This window comes from Microcaecilia unicolor, chromosome 2 (assembly GCF_901765095.1).
Source record: "Microcaecilia unicolor chromosome 2, aMicUni1.1, whole genome shotgun sequence".
In the NCBI taxonomy this organism is placed as follows: Eukaryota; Metazoa; Chordata; class Amphibia; order Gymnophiona; family Siphonopidae; genus Microcaecilia; species Microcaecilia unicolor.
Window position 1 is genome coordinate 619,839,996 of NC_044032.1, and position 20,678 is coordinate 619,860,673.

General features: G+C 43.7%; 1 protein-coding gene across 3 annotated transcripts in view; it reads right to left on the bottom strand.

Moving 5' to 3' along the window:
- The window catches only part of MKS1 (MKS transition zone complex subunit 1), a 65,965-nt gene that overhangs the window by 20,186 nt on the left and 25,101 nt on the right, over nucleotides 1-20,678 (bottom strand). For all 3 annotated transcript variants that reach the window (XM_030191667.1, XM_030191666.1, XM_030191668.1), the window contains exons 8-15: nucleotides 20,322-20,426; nucleotides 17,502-17,610; nucleotides 13,948-14,004; nucleotides 10,014-10,056; nucleotides 6,775-6,837; nucleotides 4,443-4,513; nucleotides 4,151-4,220; nucleotides 2,851-2,958 (exon numbers count right to left, since the gene is read on the bottom strand). In XM_030191667.1, coding sequence (XP_030047527.1) covers nucleotides 2,851-2,958; nucleotides 4,151-4,220; nucleotides 4,443-4,513; nucleotides 6,775-6,837; nucleotides 10,014-10,056; nucleotides 13,948-14,004; nucleotides 17,502-17,610; nucleotides 20,322-20,426 — 626 coding nt within the window. The remainder of the gene's footprint in view (nucleotides 1-2,850; nucleotides 2,959-4,150; nucleotides 4,221-4,442; nucleotides 4,514-6,774; nucleotides 6,838-10,013; nucleotides 10,057-13,947; nucleotides 14,005-17,501; nucleotides 17,611-20,321; nucleotides 20,427-20,678) is intronic.

Sequence of the window (20,678 nt, forward strand, 5' to 3'; positions counted from 1 at the left end):
GGAAAAAGCACAATTCCACATGCCACTTACCAACCTGCAGATAACAGGACAAAAACAGAATGAGAATGGTCTACACATGTGTAGATATTTTCAGCTTGCTATACTGAACTATGAAGCACAGTAATAGTGGCGGTGACTGCGCCACTATTCAGCAGAACTGGAATCCCACAAGAAGTTTCAAACCAGTAGCACAGCTGCAGCAAAGGCTATGAGCCTCCAGTTCTGTGCAATGGATGAACATTAAGGCTTATAGTTATGAAGAAAGCTACAGCAAAAAAAACTACCTGTAGGAGAATCTCCAAGGACAGCAGTCAGGTCATTCTCACATGTGGGCGACGTCATCCATGTCGCCCATGTGGAACATTTTAACTGAATATATAGCTTTAAGAGAACGCGTTAGCATGCATGTACGAGTGCCTTCTCACCTGCTGCGAGAGTGCGGGACCAGCAGTACAAGTACATTAAAATAGCTATAGGAACAAGTTAAGGCAACGAACCACTATTAGTTATTACTATCTGTAGAGTCCATTAGTGGCGGGTAGATTTTGTATTAGATTGGTAAGGTGGCTCTTGAGAAGACTCTTCTTAATGAAGTTATAGTTTGATGTCCTTTGAAACTGGGAGAAAGGGGAGGAAAGGTTGGATAATTTGAAGACGGGTTTAGCCTACTGGCATGTTGCCGAACAAAGTTCATGTTTGACTGTTGTGTACCCCACTGTGATGTTGTTGACTTAGATCTGTCTTCAATAAAAACGTTAAAACTTAAAATAGCTATAGGAACCTCAGACCTGCCTTGACGTCGAGGAACCAGGTCTTCGAGAACGGTGTCGAGAAGTCGGCTCTGGCAAAGCTTCCTGTGCATGGGGCGAGGCCCAAGCGGGGCTGCAAAAGGAGGCAGGGTAGGTGCAACCACCCCAATTAACACCTCTACGTAAGGCCATCCAGCAGCTCAAGGAGAAAGGCCCGGATGAACTCATCGAGGGTCGACACTGGGAAAAGCTGGGGTGCTGGTTAAAGTGCAGGTTGCAGATCTGCTGGGGTCGACGCGTAAGCTGGATCTTGGCTGCTAGTAGACTGGCACATTGGCACCTCCTGTATGGAGGGGGAGTGGTCCTCCCGGCACGGACGCTTTTTGGATGCAGAATCCTTCGATGTCCCGGAGCTTCCAGCACAATGCGTCGAGGGTGACCGCTCATCGGTGCCGACGAGGACTATGTCGAATCCACACCGCCTCGGGGTTGGGTCTGACGATGTATGGTCCTGGGGGCCCTGCATTGCAGGAGGTCTCAAGGCAGGTGGAGACCCACTTGATGCTTCACTGCTCCCAGTGTCTTAGGGTCTAGTAGCAGCCATGCTTACCGATGTGCCACATGCAGGTGTGATGCTCGACCTTTATGCTGACACCTTCAACCTCAATGCTGAGGAACCGGACTTGGCTCCAAAAATCCTCTTGTTGAGCCTCTCTGGAAACCTGGGTCCTTTTCTTCATACGAAGATAGAGAACACAGCAGGGTTATGGTCGGGCCCAAGACACTGCAGATACCAAGAATGAGTGTCCTTTACAGAGATTGTCCGATTACACTGGGTACAGCGCTTGAAGCCACTGGCAACCTTTATGGACATGGAAGGAAAAACTTTGTCAGTTAAATTAAATGACACAATGGTGCCTGTAAAAGGGGTAAGGCATGGAAAAAGAAAGGGTAAGTTCCCAACTGAAGTCAAGACCTAAAAGTGGACTGATGACGACTGAAAACAAATGAAACTTAAAACTGTGCAAAATTACTAAAAAATTAAAGAAAATAAAGGACAGAGGTTTCAATAACAGGAACACAATGAAAATGAAAAACAAACTAAAAATAGCCAAAAGGCACAAAAAAAGCTCTCTAGGACCGAGCGATGTGAAGAGATGGCAAAATAATACGTCCTCTCCTCACCGCGAAAAAAGAAGAAATGAGAAGATCGCGTTCTCACAGTGGGCAGGAAGGTGCTTGCGCTCCACAAAGCTCTCATTTAGCTTTGGTAAATTCCGGACCAGGAAACATGGATCGGTGTCACCCACTTGTGAGAATTAGAAGCCTGTTGTCCTGGAGAAACTGCCTTTCTGTGGGTACAACCAAAGCAGTTTATGTATATTATATACAGGTACTTTCTCTGTCTCTAGTAGCCTTACAATCTAAGTTTTATATACTTGGGACAATGGATGGTTAAAGTGACTTGCCCAGGGTCACAAGGACCTGCAGTGGGAATCGAATCCAGTTCCCCAGGTTCTCAACCCACTGTACCAAGCATGTAACTTACGGAATACTCTAAGTATATCCCTGCTGCATTTAGGTGTCCGTAGTTATATTATAGTATTACCAGTCTATGGCTGGTGCAAACTTTGAGTGTGTAAATGTAAGGGAATGCCAACACTTGCTCACCCTGGTATTCTCTAATAGCTTCTGGGCACCTATTTGCTGTTATAGAATAGGCTCTCACTATGCAGGATCAGGGCGACTAAATGAAGGTGTCAGTTATACAGTTGCCCCCACCACCACCATGTTCTCCACAAAAGAAAATTGGTAAATATGGTCCAAAATGTTAACAAAGCATTATAATCTTACAAGAGAAAGGCTTGGGAAGCCTACAACCACAAAAAGATATTCTCAAGGCTCAGTTTCCGATAGTCCAGAATTTGTTACACCTCACATTCAGGGCCACGGCAGGCACTGTAATTTGAAGAATTACAGCATTACTACACTGAAGAATGCCATTTATAGACATAACTCACCTAGGATGGGCTCCAACCTTCTCTAGGCCTGATAAACAAGGTATGTCGTGTTCATGTGGGTTTCAGTTAGGGAATTTTACCTGGCGTTGCTGGAAGTATGAGAGACCCGTAACCCTCCACTCGATACCGCTGCCAGAAATCTAAAGACAGCACCTCAAAGTACAGCACAGGCCATTGAGGAAGAGAACCTGAGTGCAAAGAGGAAGAAGGCCAAATTAGGAGTAAAGACAGCCCATTTGGGAGTCACTTTATAACAGGACGCTTAGGTGAGAATAAAGACAGCACATGTGTTTATCTGCAACTGTAAAACAGGTTCCCAGAAGCAATCCAAACACTATACAGATGTCCATGTGTAAATTAATGCTTGCTCTGAAAAAAAAGGGTAAATGTGTGCACGTATACTATGCATATACCTGAGTTAATAACCTTGAAAAGAAATTTTTTTTAAAAACTCAGTCAACTTAAGATGGATTTGCTCCTATTTTTACAGGAATCATTTTTCTTCACTAGTACAACTGCTAATTTTGACCCAGATTGACTACTGCAACTCTATATGTAGGAGTCTCACAAAAATAATCCAGAAAAGACTATAATCTGTTGCAAAATATTGCAGCCCAATTAATTTTTAAAATGAAAAAAGTTTGATCATGCATTCCTTTTATTAATCCAGCTTCACTGGCTGCCTGTGGAGGCCCGAATCATTTTTAAGATATCTTGTTTAGTTTATAATATACTATCTGGATAGTCTTCTAAAAGTTTTATTGTTGCTTTAGGGATTCTTCTGGTAGGTCAAGCAAGCTGCACAACGAAGCGATGTCTTCTCTGTTTTCTATCAGTTTCAGGTCTTAGAGTAAAACGATTTTTAGAAAGTTCATTCTGTTAAAATTTGGAATTTGCTTCCTCCTCCTATCTGGTTAATACCTTCTTATTACCATTTTACTTAATCTAAAAATTGTAATACTATAATACCTTTTTCTTTTTGCAATATTCCTAGTGCTATTTACTAGATTCTTGATTTGAGACTTCGCTTTGGACTTTACTGGGAGAAATCTGGTTAAAAATACATATATTTTATAATGTGTGCTTACACTGCAACTCTGCCTCCATAGAGGTGCACTCTTTCCACGTATTTGCAGTCATGCAATTTTAGAAAAGCCGTTCTCCCTTTGTAAAGCCAAACATGACTTCCTTTGCGAGCTTCAGTATCGCATACTATTTCTCATGCTGAAACCTGCATGCAGCTGTGCTAATGCATCTCAGTCCTTACCTGTAGCACTCCTTAATACTATACCACTGAGACCGATACACTACTCTGCCAATATACCTTGGTACTGGGCTCATCGGCTTTTAGAGAGTACTGCCCTTCCCAGTTAGACGTACCCTCCGATTCATCCTCTTGTGTGAAGAAAGCCTCAAAGGTGAACGGATAGGAGAAGTATGCCACGCTCTCCTGGATGTAAGAAAAAAAGAGGAGACATTTTAACAAGACGCACTGAATTATCACATTTCCAAAATCTTCTGGCACATCACAGAGAGAGGAGGAGGAGGAGGGAACAGACATGATCACAGTCAGTGTAGCACATCACGGACAGGACGATGGAGATGCCAAATGACCAGTTCTACTGTAACATCACAGAACAGATCCCCTTTTCTTCTTTGCTCTAGCCCTCACCTTGTCCAGTGTCTTTGTAGTACATGTCTGCGTTACTCCTGAGAGCTGCTGAAATGCTGGACTCAACCAACCTAAAAACAAAAAGGAAGGAACAATGAGGTGATACCAAGGCAGTGATAAGGAAACACCACCAGAATCCAATCGCTCTGTTTTGTTTCTAGAGTGGCAATGTGTCCACAGGATCATACTTTTAAAATGTGGTAAAATTTTGCACTTATTTTTTTTTTTTTTACATTGGGTAAGTGCAAAGGCTGTGTGTTAACTGTTGGGAATGTGCTCAGCATGTCTCCTACAGTACTGTACAGAAATGTTCTTTACCATGCATTAAATTATTCACAATTAGCACAGGTACAGTTAATGCCTCCTAGAGTACATCTGCAATAAGTACAAAAGGGACAGCATGCGGTCAAGTACCCTGTAGTACATGACCACTCTCCACTTATAACTCTCCCATTCTCAACCCATAGCATGCAGCTAGAGAGTGAATTAGAATGCAGTCATCCCATTGCAGTAAGTTACCATGCTTACGTGCAAACAGCACGCTAACTGCTTAGCATGCTTGAATAAACAGGCCCAAAGTACAAGCAGAATAGCGATGACAATACAGTCACTATATAGGACTGGGGTAGTCAAGGAAAGTTTTGCCTCACCAATTTGCTTCATTTCTTTGAAGGCGTGATTAAATATGTCAATAAAGGTGAGCCGGTTGAAGTAGTGTATCTAGATTTTCAGAAGGCTTTTGACAAAATTCCTCATGAGAGACTCCTGAGAAATTTAAAGAGTCATGGGATAGGAGGCAATGTTCTGCTGTGGATTAGGAACTGGTTATTGGACAGAAAATAGAGGGTCGGGTTAAATAACTATTGTTCTTAGTGGAGGAGGGTGAACAATGGAGTGCTGCAGGGATCTGTACTGGGACCAGTGTTATTTAACATATATATAAGTGGGATGGAGAGAGGGGTTTATTATCTTCCATCCTTTTATATAAGTTGTGATTGCTTATATTGGTAACTATATGTATTGTATCTCAAATTTAAAAGTTTATTAAAAATGTTAAAATGTAACATTTATAAATGATCTGGAAATCGGAATGACAAGTGACATGATTAAATTTGCAGATGACAAAAAACTATTCAAAGTTGCTTAACCACACGCGGACTACGAAAAATTGCAGGAAGACCTTAGGCAATTGAAAGACTGGACATCCAAATGGCAAATGAAATTTAATATGGATAAAGGCAAAGTAATGCACATTGGCAAGAATAATCCAAATCATAGTTACCTGATGCTAGGGTCAACCTTGGCAGTCAGCACCCAAGAAAAAAAAAAACCTAGGTGTTACTATAGACAATACGCTGAAACAGGGGCGTAGCCAGACCTCGCTGTGGGAGGGGGTCAGAGTCCGAGGTGGGGGGGGGCACATTTTATTCTGCCTCGCTCCCCCGCCTGCCCTGCCGCACCCCACAGCAGCAAATACCTTTGCTGGTGGGAGTCCCCAACCCCCACCAGCTAAAGCCTTCTCCATCACCGGTTTCCAGCATGCTCAGTTTCACTTAAAGGAGCGTGCAGGACATGAGGAGGAAGAGAGAGCAGGGCCGGAGACCGGCACTGAGCAAAGGCTTCAGCTGGCGGGGGTTGGGGACCCCCGCCAACAAAACCAGGGGCCCGGATGAAATCTTCTGCCTAGTGTGTGGTGGTGGCGACCAAAAAACCAAACAGGATGCTAGGAATTATTAGGAAAGGGATGATAAAATAAGACCTCTGTATCGCTCCATGGTGTGACCTCACCTTGAGTACTGTGTTCAATTCTGGTCACCATATCTCAAAAAAAAAAAAAAAAAAAAAAGATATAGTGGAATTAGAAAAGGTTCACAGAAGAGCAACCAAAAGGATAAAAGGGATGAACTCCTCTCAGATGAGGAAAGGCTAAAGAGCTTGGAAAAGACATGGATGAGGGGAGATAATGATTGAGATCTACAAAATCCTGAGTGGTGTAGAACGAATAGAAGTAAATCGATTTTTTTTACTTGTTCCAAAAGTATATAGACTAGGGGAGACTAAGGGAAGTTACGTGGAAATACTTTTAAAACAAATAGGAGGAAAGATTTTTTTTCACTCAATGAATAGTTAAGCTCTGGAACTCGTTGCCAGAGATGTGGTAACAGCGGTTAGTGTATCTGGGTTTAAAAAAGGTTTGGACAAGTTCCTGGAGAAAAAGTCTACTATTGAGATAGACATGGGGAAAGCCACAGCTTGCCCTGGGATCAGTAGCATGGAATGTTGCTATTATTTGGGTTTCTCCCACCACATGCAACCACTTCCATTTACTTACGTTTTGGAAGTTCCAGGAAGAAGTGGACGTAGAGGTTGTCATATTCATACCCCTGGGCAGACACTGAAGGAGAGAGCAGAGGGAATACAGGTTCTTTATTTTCATGTCATTTTCAGAATATTTTTTGTTGTAATCTGAACCTGACAGGGAGGCAACTCTGAGGCAAGAATGCTGGCTCAGAACATACACCTTTCATTTACATCTGTAAAATGTGATCACAACTGCTGTATGTGAGATTTGTATTTGGACTGTTTTAGGGTTCATAAAATATGAATATACTAGTAAAAAAGCCCCGTTTCTGATGCAAATGAAACGGAGGCTAGCAAGGTTTTCTTCAGAGTGTGCATGTGGGAGTGTCCCTGCCCTCTGCCCTCTCTCCCTCCCCCTCCCCCCTCCGAGTCCAGTCCTTCAGTGTTAAGTTTCCTGCTGTGCTGTGTTTGTGTTACAGAGAGAGTGAGGGCATCTCTCTCCCCTCCCCCCTCTGAGTCCTTCACTGTTTCCTGGGATTTCGTGCTGTGCTTTCCTTCACTCATGGGGAAACCGGATATCTCTGGCGTTTCACACTTCCAGCTGGAGGCTTCATAGAACGTTGGGGTTGCCTTTTATATATATAGATGATTATAGGTTGGAGGGCTTTAATGGGTGGGAATTGCTAGTGATATTATATTGATGATAATGATCATTATTAGTGAATTTAGTTAATTTACTGTGGCTGTCTAAAATTATGAAGCACATTGTATATCAGCAACATCGAGTTATGTGGACAAAACTAATGTGCTACACACCCAGAACAGTTAGGATTTCGAAAGGGCCACAACACTGAAATGCTATTAACCGTGTCTGCTCCTTGAGATTCATTTATAACTGGATGTAATGTGCTTTGCTTGTGTCATTGACATGATGCTGCTTTTCACCTGGTGAATCACCAGTTAGTCAAAATTACTACTACTACTACTAGTACTTAACATTTCTAAAGCGCTACTAGGGTTACGCAGCGCTGTACAATTTAACATAGAGGGACGGTCCCTGCTCAAGGAGCTTACAATCTAAGAGACAAGTGAACGGACAGTCCGATAGGGGCAGTCAAATTGGGGCAGTCTGTATTTACTGAACGGTAAGAGTTATTTTAAAATTATTTTAAGACTGAAAAAAAGAGAAAAACAAAAGGTCTCATCTGTCAAATCGTGCATTCAGAGTTTTTGCAGGAGCTAAATGTTTCTTTGTTGAGGCTTTTTGGTTTGTGGAGTGCCACAAGGCTCTATAGTAGCACCCATTTCTCTTTCAAATATTTTGCTACAGTTGGTCTCATTAGCCCAGAGTCTTGGATTTACACTTCAGCTGTCTTACTTATAGTGAGAAAAGTCACACTCTGTACTATGTGCTGTGTGATTTGTACAGTATAAAATTTGTTTTGGATATTTGATCAAGTTACTACAGGAAGCTGTATACTAGTATATCCAATTATCTGATGACCCCTGACAGGGCAAATACGCCAAAACACGGCATGTGTTAGGTCTTCAATAAAATCTGTTTCCTTTAATCCACTTCACTTGATTGTACTGAAGTATCAGATGCATCACTTGCCTGAACTGCCAGTATTTACTGTGACCTGACATCACAATCCAATAAAGCCCACTGGTTTCACATGTCTGGGATTTAACATGTCAAGTGTTAACTTATAATTGATTTTAGCACCTCCTGCTTCAACCCCAACAATATGGCAGAAGAGGCAGGGAGAAGAACAGATTTCACTCATGGCAGATGGTGCCATCTAGTAGTCAAAGCCTCAAATTACATAAGGCAGAACTCAAACCCAACCTGCTGATACCACATCCAGTTGGGTTTTTGAGATATCTAAAATGAATACGAATGAGAGAAATCTGTCTCCAAAACATACAAATTCATCTCACGCATATTCCAAAAACCCAACTGGTTGTGGGATCCTCCTTGTGAGGGATTTAAGTTGAAATTCTGTTTTGCCCCAGACTCTGCGCTTGAGACCTTGTGCAAGTCATTGTAGGAGATAATTCTATAACTGTGCACCTATATATAGGCCCCTCCATAGAAACACAGTAAGTATTGGCAGATAAAGACCTGCACGGTCCATCCAATCTGCCCATCAAGGTGGCCAGAGTTGGATCTGGCACTCTGCACAGGTTCCACTTTTTCATGATTAGACACTGGTATACTTCATCTTTTTTCTATTTGTGCCTCTTTTCTTTACAGAATACTAGCTTAACAGATGAAATAAGCACATATGCATTTATGCAGAGCACTAACGCCAGCCATAGAGCTGGTGTGTATGTGTGTGTGTGTGTGTGTGTGTGTGCGCTTAGGTGCTAGTGATATGTGCTGTCCTTATAGTATACTGCTATGCATGTACATGTGGCCCCGCCCACAGTCCACGCCCATCTGTAAAACACCTACTATGGAAGATATTAACAGATCTACAGAATAGCACATAGGCGCCTATCCAGTACGTACATACACAACTGGTGCGTAAATGATAATGCCTACTTTATCAAATTACCCCTTATATCTTCCTATGCTTTAGCTTTCTCTTCCAGGGGTAACTTCATTTACCCAGTAAACGGCACTGCATCCTGACCGTTCTCTTCCAGGGAAAGGGAGAGTCTCGGGACAGAGGCTGCCATACAGAGCAGTACTTTAGGGGATTAGTGGCCTAGTGGTTAGGGTGGTGGACTTTGGTCCTGGGGAACTGAGGAACTGAGTTCGATTCCCACTTCAGGCACAGGCAGCTCCTTGTAACTCTGGGCAAGTCACTTAACCCTCCATTGCCCCATGTAAGCCGCACTGAGCCTGCCATGAGTGGGAAAGCATGGGATACAAATGTAACAAAAATAAAAAATAAATTCTGAGCTGCAATACATTGGATGCTTCCTTAAAGTGACAGCAGCCTGTCCGAGTACACTATTCAGATGGGTGCATGGATGCTTTTGAAATGCTTGCTCAGATCCTGGCTCGACATGTTCTATAAATCCAAAATTATCCTCTATATAACATGGTGGGGCTCGAGAACCTCCCCCCTTACCCCGATTTCTGACCTCAGGAGTGGGGACTTTGTCGGTTTACAGGTTATTAAGCTGCTGCCTGCAGGACAGGATGTACAGGCACTTTGCCCCACTGACAGCCTTCTCCTTCCCACATCCCCCAAACCATCCCTTAATCTCACAAGATTTGGAGGCATAACTAGGGAATACGATAAACAGGACACTTACCCAGTTCTCCATTCACAAGGAGCCTCAGGGTGCCAGGAGCAGGCTGTGAGAGAAAATAAGAAAGAAATTTCAGCTAACAGCACACATTGGCCAACACAGCGATTGGGAATGGAGCACGTATTTTACAATCCCAATAGAAAGAACTGCTGACGTTTCCTAATGATACTATGCAAAATACAATTTAAGAGCGTTAGTTGGGGGATGGGAGTGATTCATACCTCATGCAGTCCCAGCTTCAATAGGTGGCCAGCTTTGAAGGAGAATGGTGCAGACATGCTAGCTGTGGTGAGGAGAGTTCACAGATCCTAGCTGTACTACTACTACTCATTTCTACAGCACTTCTAGACGTACAAACAGTTAAAAGATAACCCTTGCTCGATGGAGTTACAATTTATTCAAGACAGATAAATGGAACAAATAATAAATCAGTGAATTTCACTTAAGAGAATGATTAAACCATGGATATTAAATAGGTAAATAAAGCAAAAAAAGTAAGCTATTAGCCCGGATTTAAATAGGGTCAGAGATGAGCATGACGTACAGTAAGACTAGTCCAGGCATATGGAGTCTGGACTTGTCAGTGGAGGAAGAGGGCACAGATAGTAAGCTCTTCTGAGCAGGGACCGTCCTTAGTTATTAATTTGTACAGCGCTGCGTAACCCTAGTAGCGCTCTAGAAATGTTAAGTAGTAGTAGTAGTAGATAAGAGTGAACTACCAGATGAATGGAGTTCCCATGGAGGGGTGTAGGGAGAGATAGAGGAGAGATACTGAGGAGCTGTAGAACGAATGCACTTGTAAGACAGTAAGAGAGGTTTGAGATGATACGGAAACAGATAGAGAGCCAACAAAGTGAGTTGAAAAGAGGGTTTATGTGAGAGTAGCAAGACCGAAGAAGTTGTACTACAGAATTTTGAATAGACTGAAGGAGACAAAGATGGTTCAGTGAGAGACCTGTGAGGAGCAGGTTATAGTCATTTAAGCAGGAGGTGGTAAGGCGGATTGGAGGAGTAACCTAGTAGTTAGAGCACCAGTCTTGACATCCAGAGGTGGCCGATTCAAATCCCACTACTGCTCCTTGTGATCTTGGGCAAGTCACTTAACTCTCCATTGCCTCTGGTACAAAATTCCATTGTGAGCCATCCAGAGACAAAAGAAATACCCACTGTACCTGAACGTAACTCACCTTGAGCTACTACTGAAAAAGGTGTGAGTAAAATCCAAATAAATAAAAAATAATTAAAAGGTAAAATTAGTCCTTACGCTATGGAAGTGTGGGATAACGGTTTTGGTACTGTTCTCAGAAAGGAAGGGACAACTGTAAGGAAAGGCTAAAGAGGCTAGGGCTCTTCAGCTTGGAGAAAAAACGGCTGAAGGGAGATATGATAGAGGTCTATAAAATAATGAGTGGAGTGGAACGGGTTGACGCGAGTCATTTGTTTACTCTTTCCAAAAATACTAGGACTAGGGGGCATGCAATGAAGCCACAAAGTAGCAAATTTAAAACAAATCTGAGAAAATATTTCTTCACTCAACGTGTAATTAAACTCTGGAATTCGTTGTCAGACAATGTGGTAAAAGTAGTTAGCTTAACAGGGTTTAAAAAAGGTTTGGATAACTTCAGAGATGTCCATTATTAAGATGAACTTGGGGAAAATCCACTGCTCATTTCTAGGATAAGCAGCATAAAATGTATTGTACTATTTTGGGACCTTGCCAGATACTTGTACCCTGGATTGGCCACTGTTGGAAACAGGATGCTGGACTTGATGGACCTTTGGTCCCAGTATGACAACGCTTATGTTCTTATGAATTTTGGTGATGTTATTGAATTGGCCACCGTTGAAAACAGGATGCTGGGCTTGATGGATCTTTGGTCGGTATGGCAACGCTTATGTTCTTATGAATTTTGGTGATGTTATAGAGAAAGAAATGACAGGCTTTAGCAGTCTGTTGGATATGTGCAGAGAAAGAGAGGAGTTAACGATGATCTCAAGGTTATGAGCTGTTGATACAGACAGGATGAGAGTGTTATCCATAGAAGTAGAGAATGGGGGAAGAGGAGAGGTGAGTTTAAGGGGAAAGATAAGAAGTTCACTTTTGGCCATGTTCAGTTTCAGACGATAGCGAGATATCCAGGCAGCAATGTCACACATGCAGGCTGAGATTTGGGCATGGATTCTGTCTATAAATGTTTAGCTGTAATGTTCTTCAGGTATGCTGCACTGTTTCCCATCCCCATCTCTCTTTTCCTATCAGCCACATGTAGGAATTTCTGGCTGGTCACAGACTATGATGGGGCCTCTTGTTGCTAGGGCAACTCAGCTGTCTGGTATAACTTGTTACAAATGTAATTTACTGAGAAGAGGTGTGGCAAGGACACCAATTGCAAGCCTCCAGCACAAATGAAAGACCCAATTACAAGTCTCTAGCACATATGCAGCACCTATGATTGGTCCAGGGTAGAGGAGAAGTGAATGCTCACCACAGCCTATAAAAGTACTTTTTAGACAAAGAAACTCTGAAAACTAGCCATGCTGGCAAGAGAGTTTCAGATACTTTCCATGGCCTATTTTTCCAAAGGGGTGCTTTCCCCCCCTCGTAAGAACCAATTCTTTACAACTAAGAATCTTTCTTTCTTCCTTCCTCCTTCTTCTCTTCTTTATATAATTAGTCTGATTACTTATAAGTACCAGAGCTACTAATGTTAGATTTTGTAAGTTTGCTATTTTTTTTTCCACAACTTGCTACTGATATCTGATCCTGTGCTGGTGAGTAATAAAATACTTTTTTCTCTAATTCCTGTCCAATTTTTTGTGTTCAGAGAATAGCAACAAACGCAGCCTAGTACAAATTGGTGACCTCCTGAAGTTTAGTGGAGCGCTATAATTTACAAGAATTTATTTTTTTCAATGATATATATATTTTTCTTGCTCCAAGTTTTATATTTGGTGTCCATAGTTATCACAGTGTAGACCAGGCACAGTCCTGTAGAGAAGTGAAATCCGTCTGATCAACGGTACCCAGGCTCTTTTGTCCCCCAGTTTCACCACGATTCGTAAGTATATAATTGCTATTCTGTTAGGGAAGATTTTATCTTATGTGAGCTCTGTTTCAAATCTTAGTTCACATTCTTTGAATTTCTTCTTTGTTCCTCACGATGCCTGCCTTTGTGCTCTGACTCCTTTGATTACTAAAGCTATTTTTTGTGTTCACAGAATAGCACCAAACGCAGCCTAGTACAATTCCCAGTAAAACTTCAGGTGTAGAAAGGTAGATCTGGGAGTCATCAGCATAAAGATTTTACTGAGAACCATGGGAGGAGATAAGAGCACCATGGGAACAAGCACAGAGACAAAAAAGGTCCACTGAGTGACAGTGGGGTAGTAGTGGAGGAGGATCATCCAAAGGGGATCATTCTATAAAGAAGGTATTCATATTTATGTACACATATGTGTGTACATGCCAGATAACATGTTGATATGCTATTTTATAAATGCCACATATCTTACAAAGCATGTACTTTAGAGGTGCACATGAGTAGACTCTGGGCAGAACATAGATTTACGCATGCAACATACAATACTATAAATTATGTTTATAATCACCAGCACTTAGGCACACATGTTTACAATCCCCTGCCCATGCTGCAAAGCACCTATCAGGCACCCTCTGGGTCCCTGTATATATGTGCACAGTTATAGAATTACTCCGTAAAAGTGCGATAAGAAAACAAAGACAACACAGAGCCCCAAAATCCAAGTGAGGAAAGCATATCAAGGAGTAAGTGGTGATCAACAGTGTCAAAAGCAGCAGATAGGTCAAGAAAGATGAGGCCCAATTAAAGGTTCTTGGCCAGGAAAAGGTCACTTGAGACTTCGACAAGGGCTGCTTCAATAACTATGAGAACTGCAAACGTCAGCAAAGACTACTTACCATCTCAAAGTCGGAGCCGACCAGGCTGTTCAGGTACTCCTTATGGCGAATGTACAGCTATAGACAGAAAGAGAGATGGAGTCAAAGCCCTCCCTGGCAGCATAAGTGAAGCTCAGTCTTATTAGTTTCTCCTCTGATCCCACAGCATGACCCACCATTGTGTCTGGAAACAAAGTTGTAGCCACACCTTTGGAAGTATAAAGTACTTTATAAAGTGAACATAACATACATAGTTAGTGCTTTTTTTGTAGGAAAAAAGGTGCCGGTACTCTTTATGGGTGGGGTCACCATCTATGGCTCTGCCCCTATGAAAGCCACACCCACAGTAGCCACACCCCTTACACCAGCCATGGCGCATATAAACAGGTATCATTGAAAATACTATACCAGTATAGGAGAAAAAAATAACTTGTGATTTTTTTTTTTCATTATAAATAATTTTTGTAAGCTATTACAGCTCCAGTATACCCAGTGCAAAATACGACAGCAGATGTAAATTCTCAAATTGGACATTTTCCAAACACTAAAATGAAAATAAAAAACTTTTTTCTACTAAAATGATCTTGTTGGGCAGACTGGATGGACTGTACAGGTCTTTATCTGCTGTCATTTACTATGTTACTATGTTACCTGTCTGGTGACTTTTGTTTTCCTGATCATGTTGGTCCCAGTCTCTGATTCTGCTGCTCTAAATCTGTTCCCTTAACTCTGTTTCCAGGGCTTCTTTACTTACTTTCTTTCTTCTTCATTTCTTGCCCTACATCCATAGGTAAACGCTGGGTCCTCCGCAGACTTGATTAGAGGAGGTATAGAGTGGATACAGCTTTTGCCTATTTTCTCCATCCATGTGCAGTTTTTCTCCTCTTCTCCCTTTCCCTCATCTCCATCAGTATGCATCTCCTTCCAATTCTTCCCTCCCCTCCATCCATATGCATCTCTTTCCTCTATCTTCCCTCTCATCCATCCATGCATTTTCTTCTCCCCCTCCATCTATGCCCAGCATTTCTCCTCTCTCCTCCCCTCCATTCATGTTCTTCTCACTTCCTTTCTCTTCCCTTCCCTCCATCCATGTCCAGCATTTCACATCTCCCCTCCATCCATGTCCAGAATTTCTCATCTCCCCTAAATCCATGTGCATCTCCTCCTCTGTCTTCCCTCCCCTCCATCCATGTCCAGCATTTCTCCTCTCCCCCTTCCCTCATGTTCATCTCACTTCCTCTCTCTTTCCTCCTCTCCATCCATGTCCAGCATTTCAACTCTCTCCTCTCCATCCATTTGCATCTCCTTCCTCTGTCTTCCCTCCCCTCCATTCATGTCCAGCATTTCTCCTCTCTCCCTTCCCCTCCATCTGTGTGCATCTCCTTCCTCTGTCTTTCCTTCCCTTCAACATTTCTCCTCTCTTCCCTGCCCTCCACTCATATCCAGCATTGCTCCTCTCTCCCCTCCATCCATGTGCATCTCCTTCCTGTCTCCCCTCTCTTCCATCCATGTCCAGCATTTTTCCTGCCCTCCCCTCCATGTCCAGCAATTCTCCTTTGCCCCTATCCTTCCCTCCCATCCATGTCCAGCGATTCGCCTCTCTCCCCTGACCTCCCCTCCATGTCCAGCGATTCTCCTCTATGTCCAGCGATTCTTGTTTGCCCCCTATCCTCCCCTCCCATCCATTTTGAGTGACTCGCCCCAGCCTCCACCTGCCCCCGAATTCGTTCCAACCCCAGCCCTACCTACCCGCCCTCAGCTCTCCGACTTTCTGTTCCTTCAAGTGGCAGCGGCAGTGAAGGCAGCAGGCAGGCTCACCTCCTCACTTCCCTTCCCTCAGCATCCCACCCTCGCGGAAAGGAAATTACATCAGAGGAAGGCGGGACGCTGAGAGGGAAGGAAAAGCTGGAGGTGAGCCTTCCTGCTGCTTTCACTGCCGCTTCGCCACTGCGACTTGAGGTAAAGTAAATTATTTCAACGCAGGGCAGCACAAACGGAAAGTCAGGGAGCTGAGGGCGGGCAGGCGAGCCGGCCCTGAGAAAAAAGGTGCCGGTAAGTTGTACTGGTACAAACAAAGCACTGTACATAGTATGACAGGAAGACGGAGCAACCGACATATTCAGGCTACTTAGATATTCCTGTCCACATTGCCAATAAGGTTTATCTCCTTATCCAAGACAGTTTCTGTTTGCTTTCTCATTAGTTCTCCACCATCCTGGATAGGTGACCAAAGAAAATCCCATGTGTAATCCAACATCAGTGTCCTACCATGAAGTCTAATACTTTAAACAGCTATCAAAGCTTGTGAGGCTGCCACTATCAGTCAGTCCTTCCATATATCCTGTCACTAACTGATCCCAGTCTCCATCTGTATGATTACTACTGCTAACATATCTTTTTATAGTCTCCAGTACTAGCTGCTTCCTAACCACTTAGTATGTCTCAATACATTGCCTACTACACACTTGACTCAAATTCTCAAATTACAGTTGGCCAAGCAAGATCTTTGATTATGGCAATGAACTGCCAAGTATGCAACATCCATGAGATGCCAGCTGCTGGCAAAGTGTAGTGTGAGGTGACCAACTGATGCTAGACAAACCCATTACTAGTTAGTCCTCCAGGCATTACACAGCTGGCCCTGCTACCAAAATATCTCTGCAGAGTGCATTCATGTATTAACTCTAATTTCGAGTTTCTTGTTTCAAGGTACTAAGTAATTAAAAAACATACAAATACTTACCAGTTCTTAAGATTTCATATATAAACATACAGACGCACACAGGTAATTTTTTTTTCATTAAGGTCAATCTTCAACTGGCACAACAACTGTATTAATTCTAAGTGCCATGCCTAAATTAACACTTATACTCAGCAGCACTGAATATAAATACAATGTAGCAATAGCACAGGCATTATCTGTTTAGTTGAAGCTTAAACTTAAACGTATAAGTTATCTGCATAAAAGCTCAATATTGCCACTATCGGGATAATTTTAAAACCAGCACTCATTCCCGCCCCCCCCCCCCCCCAATCCAAGCCCTATATTACAGGTATAACATGGGGGAGGGTCGGTCAGATTTTTAGCCCAGTATATCTGTATAATTACAAAAAATAAAAATACATGTATAAAAAAGTTATATGCTTCATAGAGAAAGGGAATGGGGATGGGATTCGATATACCTTTGATATACGGCCTCTCTGTGGTTACAATCAAAGCAGTTTACATATTATCTACAGGTACTTATTTTGTACTTGGGACAATGGAGAGTTAAGTGACTCGCCCAAAGTCACAAGCCGCTGCAGTGGGCATCGAACCCAGTTCTCTAGGTTCTCAGGACGCTGCATTAATTACTAGGCTACTCCTCCACTCCATAGGCTGCAATGAAAATATAACTTCTTTTGAATATTGGCCCAATTGTCATTATAGACAGCTCCCTTCAAATTTTTTTAACAGTAAAATTCTCAAAGTAGTATACACACACAGAGCTCTTCCCCATGCCCTGATCTTTAGCCCTTCTTGCTTCCAGTGGGTCCCTTGAAACCACTGCCCCCCTTTCCTAGTTGGCTCTTACATCTTTATACATATGCTGTTCCCGCTCTTGCTCCTCTGGCCGCACTGCCACCGATGCATTCTCTATGGTGTATTTCCACAGCTCTCGCTTCTCCCCATCCATCTCGATCCTGCAGTCCAAGATTCAGCAGCAGCAGCCAGTATGGAAGAAAAACAACAGTAAAATATCAAGGTGGTCATTTTAGGTTAGATGTCATCGACACGTGCAAATAGCAATGTTATTCTTTCCACAGGTGGGTGCTGCAGGATGCTCATTGGACTTCACAAATTGCTCCCAGGCGTATAGCTCCCTTATCATGGATGCTGAGCCCCCCAACCCCCCCCCCCCACATCTATACACCACTACCATAGCCCTAAGGGGTGAAGGGGGGCACCTACATGTGGGTACAGTGGGTTTCGGGAGGGTTTTGAAGGGCTCACATTTACCAGCACAAGTGTAACAGGTAGGGAGGGGATGGGCCTGGGTCCGCCTGCCTGAAGTGCACTGCACCCACTAAAACTGCTCCAGGGACCTGCATACTGCTGTCATGGAGCTCGGTATGACATTTGAGGCTGGCATAGAGGCTGGCAAAAAAATTATTATTTTTTTCTTTTTAGGGTGACCACTGGGGGAGTAAGAGGAGGTCATCCCCGATTCCCTCAGGTGGTCATCTGGTCAGTTCGGGCACCTTTTTTAGGCTTGGTCGTGAAAAAAAAATGGACCAAGTAAAGTCGACCAAATGCTCGTCAGGGACGTCCTTCTTTTTTCCATTATTGGCCAAGGACGCCCAACTCTTAAGCACGTCCCAGTCCCACCTTCGCTACACTGCCGACGCCCCCGGGAACTTTGGTCGTCCTCGCAACGGACTGCAGTTGGGGACGCCCAAAATCGGCTTTCGATTATGCCGATTTGTGCGACCCTGAGAGGAGGACACCCATCTCCCGATTTGTGTCGAAAGATGGGCATCCTTCTCTTTCGAAAATGCCCCTGAAAGTAAAGTAAAGTAGAGAGAAGCCAGGTTTCAAGAGTTATTTAAAACAGGTCTAAAACTTGATAAAGGAGCTAGATTCTTTAAAAAAGGCCTGAACAATTTTCAAAACATCATACAAAAAAATGCTTAAAATAACAGAATTCTTCATAAGACTGAATACTCATGCCAAGAAAAGATATTAAGCACATAAAACCTCTGACTATGCTATCATGCTGCAAAATATTTCATATTTCATGGTAGATAATGAGAACACTATTGCTCCAGCGATGCCAGACCGCGATGCCCAAACTATTATACTGCAAACTGATACCACTGGGCATTTTTGAATGTAATATATTGAAAATGATTCAGGTTTGTTATTCATGAAAATTTCAAAATCCTTTATGAAGTCCATTGGACCCATCCCCACCCTCACCCCCCTTCCAAAAAAGTTCCACCTAACATTTTTTCCACTTAATATAACTCCCTGTAAACAAGCACACGGTGCGAAAACCTGGCTTCAATCGGCCTACAGATATACTCCCCCAACATTCAACTGCCAGCGGTCAGCGTTTTTTTTAAACACTGACCATCACTGGCTAGATTAGCCCGTGATATCCGGTGCTGGGTCATGTGCTGGCATCAGCACTGACTATCCACTGCTAATTTTATGTGGCCAGGCCACTGGAGCTTATGTGGGTCCGGGCCAATATATAAGCTGGGACCTGCATAACTCCTTTTTGGTTTTTGAAGTCCCCAGCCCCCTCCAGCCTCCTTGAAACAGCCCCTCTCCTTCCATCCCTTCCTCCCAAACCATACAGGTCAAGACTTCACTCTCTCCAGCAAATCCCTCCCTCCCCTCCAGGCCTACCTTTCCTCCCTGCTGTTCCATGGGGGTTGTTCAGGGCAGGAGCAAAGCCTCCTTATTCCTCTCTCTTGTGGTTGCAAACTGAAAATGGCTGCCGCATCTGAAAGCTTCCATGAGGTTGTAGCAGCCATTTTCACTTAGCAGCTGCAAGGGGCAAGAGCAAGGGAGCTTTGCTTCTGCCTCCAATGAGCCCCATGGACCACCAGGGAGGAAAGGTAGGCCTGGGGGTGTGTGGGGGGGGGGGGGGGGGGGGTTGGGGGGGGGGAGGTGTTGTGACCTATTCCAGTGGCGTAGCTAGGTGGGGCCACGGGGGACTGGGCCTCCCACATTTCCTCTGGGCCCCTGGTTGGCTGGCGGGAATCCCCAACCCTTGCTAGCTGAAGACTTTGTCCAGCGCTGGTCTGCGGCGGCGCCACCGCATTGCCTGCCCTGCTCTCTCTTCCCCTCACATCGGGCATGCTTCTTTTAGTGAAACTGAGCATGCTCAGTTTTACTAAAAGGAACGTGCTGGATGTGAGGGGAAGAGAGAGCAGGGCAGGCAATGCGGTGGAGCCAGAGACCAGCGCTGGACAGTCTTCAGCTGGCAGGGTTTGGGGACCCCTGCCAGCCAAAGTATTTGCAGTGGCAGTGGGCGGTGGAGATGAGGTGGCAGGTGTGTTGGGGGGGGGGGGCGGTGGCGGGGCAGTGAGCAAAATGTGCCCCCCTCCCCACCTCAAGGTCTGGCTACGCCCCTGGCACTGCCTGCTTTACTGCCACTGAATATTGGAGTAGGCAGGAGCCTCTCCTACCTACTTAAATTACTTTGAATATGGGCTAGAGTTTAAATGCCTTCCCTTGGATTACCATGCAGAGAGATCCTAGCTACCTAGAAGGCGATTGGATTGTATAGCTCTCTGGTCTTTTATAACCATAACCAATTATATATAAACTATTAGCCAGATGAAGCTCCCATCGCCAGCTGCCTCACCTTCTCCGGAACACAGAGCTTCTATCATACACTAACCTGTAGGGCCCTTTGCTGGCAGTGATATCTGGTTTTATTGTTATCACCCCATTGCTGTCCACTTTAATAGTACAGAGAACACATTCCTGTTCCCTGCGGCCCAACCTGAATGGAGACAAAAGAGGGAAAACATTAAAAGAACTTTGTACTTTCTCTGTAGTGTGCCGAGAATCAAAAGTGTACACAGGATGCCATGCTTCTTCCTCTGCAGAAAAAATTACTCCAAAGTCATTATCCCAATATTTTTGCTGCAGAGGATGCACAATCCAATTATCATATATGGTGACAATAGCAGTTCTTTCCCTAACAAAAGACAATTTTGATAGCACATGTGGACAGCATTTTTGAAAGGTCGTC